This window comes from Belonocnema kinseyi, chromosome 5, assembly GCF_010883055.1.
Source record: "Belonocnema kinseyi isolate 2016_QV_RU_SX_M_011 chromosome 5, B_treatae_v1, whole genome shotgun sequence".
NCBI classification, from domain to species: Eukaryota; Metazoa; Arthropoda; class Insecta; order Hymenoptera; family Cynipidae; genus Belonocnema; species Belonocnema kinseyi.
Genome location: NC_046661.1, coordinates 65,472,443 through 65,480,067, shown reverse-complemented (window position 1 = coordinate 65,480,067; position 7,625 = coordinate 65,472,443). Strand labels below are relative to the sequence as shown.

At 33.8% G+C, this 7,625-nt stretch overlaps 1 protein-coding gene across 1 annotated transcript in view; it reads right to left on the bottom strand.

Moving 5' to 3' along the window:
• Nucleotides 1-7,625, bottom strand: part of LOC117173279 (protein SEC13 homolog) — a 59,753-nt gene that overhangs the window by 14,123 nt on the left and 38,005 nt on the right. The window contains exon 2 of the mRNA XM_033361759.1: nt 5,307-5,694. Within this exon, the coding sequence (XP_033217650.1) occupies nt 5,307-5,694 (388 nt within the window). The remainder of the gene's footprint in view (nt 1-5,306; nt 5,695-7,625) is intronic.

Below are 7,625 nucleotides of genomic sequence, written 5' to 3'. Positions count from 1 at the left end.
ATTTTGGCTTAATGGTAGAATGTTCCAGTTTTTTCTGAAATTTTTAACTCATTATCTATTTTTCATTAGGAGTGACTTAATAATTAATCATATTTAACCAAAATAATTATTTAAACAAATTATTATTGCTTCTGACTATCTTTATCCATATCCATGCCTAATAGTTCCGGTTTTTTCTGAAATTTTTACATTTCTGCCCTTTTTTCACTTAGTAAGGTAATAATTAATGAAAGTTAACAAAAAAGTTGTTCAAACAATTCAATGTTGTTTATAAATGTCTTCTCTTAGATAAGTGCTAGGAAGTGGCGGTTTTTTCTAAAATCTTTAAATTTACTTCGCCTTTTTAGTTATACACAAGTAATAAGTCAACCTCAACCAAAAATTATTTTTCCAATAATATTGTTCTTTTAAGTGCATTATTTTCGCTCTTTTCCCAAGTTTAATCAAAGAATTTAAACAAAAGAGTTCTCTTACAAAAGAGACAAAAATAAAGAATGGAATCATTAGGATTAGATGACAGGACTAGGACTTTAAATGACTTGTAATAGTAAATTACTCTTTAAAGGCAGGAAATTAACAGGCCTGTAATGTGCGATGGTGCCTAAAGCGAAGCCGAGGGCATCATTTCGCACAGTGCTGGGGTTTTATTTTCAAGCCCGTATGGTGTATACTATTTTTCTTTGTATCTGGTCGAAAGTACATTTGATAATTATGAAAAACTGAGCAACCACGTTTTGTTGCAGACACATCGTAGCGCAGCCATGTTTGTACTTTCATCCTCGCTGCAGCGTCTCCGCGGAGAGTTGTGAAGCTCTTACTTTTGTTCTGTCTCTCTCTCTTTTTCCTATCTTTCTCCCTCTCACTTTTGAAGCCTGCCCGACTTTTGCAGCACGAGTGGAACGAGTGCTGCTGATCGGGGGTAGGCGTCAAATAAGAGAAAAATTAATCGAAAGAGAAAAGTAAGCACAAGAAAACTAGATTAAAGCAAAGAGTGATATTATAAAAATGGATGGGGCACAAGAACTTTACAGTTCAAAAAAATTGCACGACAGACAACCGAGACACAAGTATACGAATGAAAATGGCGTTTTTACGAGTTGCTACTGCTAGCAGCGAAGCTATTAAAGAGAGCGCGCGTGTATCTTTACTGATGTGTAAATCTTAGGCTTCCTGCACCGAAAACGATGCGGAAGGCATGTAATTTCGACCAAGGTATAAAGAAAAAGTTTTGTCTTGAATTAAAACAAGAATTTTATTACAAAGCGTAAAAGAAAAATTTGGAATTACAATTAGTTTAATATCAGACTTAATGGTATAATAAGTAAAAAAGGACAGAAAGGTACAAATTCCCGAAAGATCCGCAACCATCAGTCATTGATATAGATAACGATAGTCATAAACAACAATAATTTATTTAAACCACTGTTTTCTGACGAAAAAAACGAGTTAACAATTTCAGACAAAACCGCAGTATTCTACCATTAAGCAAAGATAATATTATTGACGATAATAATAATAAATTGTTTAGAAAATAATTTTTTTAACTTTGAATTATTATTACTTAACACTAATTGAAAGTTGGACAAAAATGTCAGAAATTTAATTAATTTTCTTGACTCAAATCAGTAATTTAAATCATTTTAATTGGAAACTGAACAAAAAGTGGATTTCTGTTTAATATCGAATACCCCATTTTTTCACTTATAGGGTTTCTTTGAGATCCTATAAAAGAGACTTATGGGGGATATATTTTAAACCTAATATTGTATTCGTATTAATTGCTAATTGCGCAGAGAAATGTTGAGTTTCAACTCGATTCCGATAATATTGAGGGTTCTAAATAAAATGTACAAAAATGCCTTTTTTTCTTATGGGAAATACGTGTTAAACGTCACGGAGCTTGCGGCACCCCTTAAGGCCATGTAACGAGTATAAGAGCTCATCAAGTCAACCCTAAGATCAATATTCTGTCACCCACATTGAAAAAATAAAAGTTTAAATAACGTGAAAATTTTTTTTTGGGAAATGTTAATAAATTTTGAAGGATCGTTTGTGGCCTTGCAAAGGGTTGGGGAAGAAAACAGTTTATTCATGAAAATAATGATTATCGACGGACGCATTTAGGCTTTACAGCAGAAGTTTGACTTCTAACTTTCTCTGTCGGTAATCATGCAATCTGTATTACCCACATACTCATAGAGGTTCAAAGTTGTCTACTCGCTGCGTTAGTGCTGCGTTGACATAGCTGATACGTATGTCAGACCAAATTTGATTATTTGCATTTTAAGTGCAAACATTAGTTTTTGCATTATTTGTGCATAACGGTCGTAAGCGATTTTTGTTGTTTTGTCCCACTTTAATAAATATAAAACTTATAACTAGCCTATTGACAACTTTGAAAATTGTTTGCAGGGTTTTACAGCACTGTCGGCATTGCTCTAATTAGTAATTAAAACAAAACTTTTTTCATAATTCTAATTATTTATGATCAGAGACACGTTCCTTCATGTCTTACATTTAGCGTTCCAAATTTTTAACACGATATCTCATTTCGTGTGGACATAAGTTGGGAAACAAAAGTACCGATCCAACTTCCGCTTGTATTTTCTTCGACATTGTTTTTCTTCAAAATTTCAACCGGAACAAAGCAGAGACATGGATTTTATTACCTTCTCTTTCATTTCCTAAACTTCCAGAGCGGTTGTGGAATTGGAGAGCTGAGAAGTAAAGTTGGGGGTAATGCGAAACGAAAATAGGATAAAGGATAAGAAGGTTTTCATCGATCAAGTTTTGACGGGGAAAGTGCAGGGGAATTTATTTCGTAGGAAGTAAGGGTCGTGGGGATGAAGCAGGGCGAAGGAGTGCTAAAGGTATTGCACTGAAAAACAGCAGGGGTAAAGAAGAAAGATAAGGATTTCTGGAGGTATATCCTGGAATTTGATGTGTTGGGACTCGTAAACACGTGGGTAGAGAGAAAGGAATGGGGCAGAATAGAGCCAAAGTTACCAAGGGGGTATAGGTGTAGGCTACAGGAGGCGGTCAGAGTAAAGAGGAAAGTAAGTGCTAGTGGGGGAATTATAACAGGCGTTAGGAATGGATTAAAGGAAGAAGTTTATAGAGAGTGAGAGGGGGAGGGTGTGCAACTGCGGGCAGTAAAGATAGGAAGGGTAACATGTAATTTTGCGTTTGTGTACATTAGGGATGGGATGGAAAGGATTAAAGAAAGGGTGGAAGATTTGGTAGGAGAGAGGGAAGGTATGGTTGTACTGGGGTGGTGGACTTTAAGGCGAGAATTGGGCGGAAATACGGCTTTTACAGGGAAGGGGACCTCGGAAGAAAATTGACAGATAAAATAATAAATAAGGAAATGGAGATTCTAAGAGACTGGATGGAGGGTAGGGCTTGGGCGGTGGCTAATGGTATGATAAGAGCGGGACGGAGAGAGAGAATATACACATGTAAGTTCGGTAGTATATGCAAGGGTTGGAGGTACCGGAAAGATTTGCAGTGGAATAAAGGGTAGAAGCAGGCCATCAGCTATTAGGGTTGTGGGCAAGGGTGGGGGGGGGTGTCGCTGGGGGAGAGGGTGAGCTGGACGAGGGCGGCAATAGAGAAATATCAGGAGCTGTTAGGAGTGGTAAGGCAGTGGTGGGATAGGGAATGTAAAAAGACGTAAAGGAAAGTGAAAATGAAGTCTAAAAAGTGGAACGAGGGAACTACGAAAAGGGAGGAGTGTGTAGAAAAGAGTGACGGTAGAGTTGGGAATAAGCGAGAAGATAAAGTCAGGAGTGGAGGGAGTTTTTTGAAGAATCGTTTCAGGGCTCAGATTCATGAAAGAGACATGATTGGAGTAAAAGAACGAAGGAGGCAGAGGTGGATGTGTTGAATGGCTAGGAGATAGAGACGCAGATAGGGAAGCTCAGAAGGTCGAAGGCAACAGAGCTGGACGGGATAGAGAACAAAGCGTGGTGAATAATATGTATTCTTTTTCTGCAATTCATTTTCAAGAAATATATATTTTTTGAAATAAAAATGAAAAATAGACTGACGAGTTCTGTGAGTTAGTCCAGGACGAAAATTGATAAAAAGATCTAATTTTTATTTTAAGTTAAAAAAATATATATATTTAAAAATTAGTCGTAGAAGAAACAGCAGAAATATCATCAAAACAGAATATTTTCCTTGCACACTTATTCCAGACTTAGGAATGGCAACATACTAGCATATTATGTCTACAAATGAATTCGGTGCCTTTATTTTGATGTCTTGCAACTCTTGGTCAAACTTGAATTTTTCCGTCCTAAGGTAGTTTTAAAGGGCGATCCTTACACTTTGAAACATAATATAATAAGTGGTGGCTCTTCATACTTAACCTAAAAAATCATTAGTGAAAACAATATCGTTCAAAAAGGAGCATTAGAGACACTGCATTTGTTTGCATTCCAATTAAAAAATCATGATTGTTAAATCTCTAAAATCACTTTTTACACGTTTTACGTATCACCGCGCCTTCTCCTAAAGCTGAGAAAATAATTTCGGTCGCATCAGCTGCGTTTTTTTCAATCTGAATTCAAAGAAAATGCAGTGTTTTAAATGTTCCTTCTCGGAAGCGATGTTATTACCAGATGATTTTTTTCTGTAAAATATGCAGGGCCGCCACATATTATATTGTGCTTTAATGCTTAAGGTTCGCCCTTTAAATAAACCTTAAAGCGGGAAACAATTCCAGTTAGCCCGAATTAATTTGTAGACCTAATAATTACATTAAAAAGTTCCGTCTAATAATAAATGAATGAAAATTACGCTAAAATAGCTATTTGCAAATGATCAATCTTAATAAATAAGCTAGACATTTTTCTAATTATTCAAATTTTTATGAAAACTAAACTTAAATCCGTCAATGATTATTTTTTACCCTTTTCACTTGTCGTTACTTCCACCTCTAGCAGCTCCAGCGTGACAGTGTAAAAAAAATTTAAGGTTCAGACCCGAATACACACACGCAGGCGTTTTCGTAACTAACGTGTACGCACGTAGCTAAAGGAAAGGCACTTACACCACCAATATTAAGATCTAGTAAGACTAAGCCCAAACCAGAGTCGATATGACAGCCGGTCGAGAAAATCTCAATGTAATGCCCAATATATATGCCTTTAGAATATAAGGTAAACATATTACATCAAACAATTCAACCGAGTAGACGCAATTGGCTAGGTTTTAAACCGGAGTAATTTGAAGCGCCTTAAAGAACAAGGTGGAGTATTACCTATTACGAAACTTTCAAAATATGAAAAAATCATTGTTACCCAATCGCTGTGCGCTTCTAATTTGCTTTCTTCGATCCACCTGTCCCCTTCTTCCTTCCAAATCTTTACTAAATTATCGCAACCACCAGTAGCTAGTCTCTTAACAGGGGTGTTTTTTTTATGTGCGACCGTGGAATCAAATGCAGGCTCTATCGCTGGACACCAAGTAACGGCGTTACAACCAATCGTGTGAGCGTTAGTTATTTTTTTATTATCCCACGTATCACCATTGTTTGTCAATATTGAAATGGATCCATCCGAACTACCACATGCGAGTATCAATCCAAATTCGTGAGGTGCCCAAGCTATAGAATTCACGGACGAATCATGGCATGTATGTTCATAGATTTTTGTCCACTCGCCAAGTTCTTTCCATATAATTACTTTCCTGTAAAAAAACATGAAGTCGATTAAGATAGTAGTAAATGTGTAAAGTGATTTGATGAAACAAATCAATCCTTTCTTGGACCGTTGATATTTATTGATTTTAAGTCGTAGATTTAAATTATTTATGTCTTACGGTCCAATCCTAAATCAAAAATAAATTACGAGTCAAAGAAACATTTTCTTCGAAACTCATATTTATTTAATAGAAAAACTCCTTTTAATCCTCCTTACGTTTTGGTACATATGCGTACCTTTTTCAAAGGTTCTTAACCTAAATAACTATATTAAAGATTAGTCATTTTAGTCTGAAGAAATATGATGAATAATTACGTAGATTAAAATACATTGTTATCGGAGTTGGTGATGGTACAAAATAGTCAAACAAATCAAATTTCAGTCAAAAAACAAAAATTTAAATCAATTGTTTAAAAAAATTAATTAAAATTTAGTAATTTAGAAGTCTCAAAAATACTGAGACTTCAATCGATTAGACTACATTTAAAAAAATATATAGTGAGAGAAATGAGAAATTTAAAAAATGTGTATGTGTACACATACATACATATGCATACATGCATATATATACATATAGAGATAATTAATATTAACAATATTATTTTATAATACTCTGATAAATTTTATTAATATTTAGAATTTCAGTCTGTAAATTAACTAAAATCTTACGATATTTGTTTATAAAAATAGACTCAATAATACGTCGTTGATAAGTATTTTTTTCTGTAGCTAATTTTTTAATACTTTTAAAATCAAAATCAAAGCAATGATTGAAATTCCAAGAATGTTGCGATAGGCCTGTGTTAAAATTCCAAACTTCACAATCTCTTTTATGTTCAGCAATTCTAGTTTTTAATCTCCTGCCAGTTTCACCTATATAAGCTTTATTACAACATTTACATTTAATTAAATAAATAACACCAGATAAATTTTCAATGGAATCGACGTCCTTTCTTTTTAACAAATAAAGAAAGTTTTTAAAATAAACATTGATATTAAATTTGTTAAGTGAATTTCTTAACCTTTCTGATAGGCCATGAATGTAAGGCAAAGTAACATTTCAATTAAATCTATTGTAAGTATCGCTCCAATTACTTTTCTTGTTAGTTTTATTACTGTTATTTTTAAATCAAGATAGTTAATAACATTATTAATCTCACATTCCTGAGTGAAATTTATACAATCTACAATACTATTAAACGGATTTGAGAAAACTTGAATCTTATCTGTAGGAATAATGGCTACAATGTCGTCATATCGTTTGTACAAAATAGGTGTCAAATCTAACAATTGTAAAGCTCTTTTTTCGATATCTTGTAAAACTAAATCAGAAACTACTGGAGATAACGGTGAACCCATAGGGCCACCCGACATTTGTTTATAAAATTTATTATTAAAGGAGAAAACAGTACCATTAAAAACTGTTCTGGTAGCTTTTAAAAATTCATTTTTACTTATTTTTGTCACGTTATGATTTAAATTAAGTTTTTCTTCAATGCAATCTAAAGCGAGATCTAGTGGGATGCTGTCAAACATGGACACAACATCTAAAGAAACTATCGAAAAGGTTTTTGGTACATTTATATTTTTTAAACAATCTTTAAAATCTTTAATCTTTTATTTAAAAAATCTTTAATCTTTAAAAGGAGTTTTTCTATTAAATAAATATCTGAGTTTCGAAGAAAATGTTTTTTTGTCTCATAATTTATTTTTGATTTACGATTGGACCCTAAGACATAAACAATTGAAATCTACGATTTGAAATCAATTAATATCAAAGGTCGAAGAAAGGATTGATTTGTTTTATCAAATCACTTTACAATTAACAAGTCAACAACGTTTTGGACAACATGGGTTATTTATCTTACATCCTTGAGAGGTATGGCGCTGTCACAAGACAACAAATTGGAGATTGGT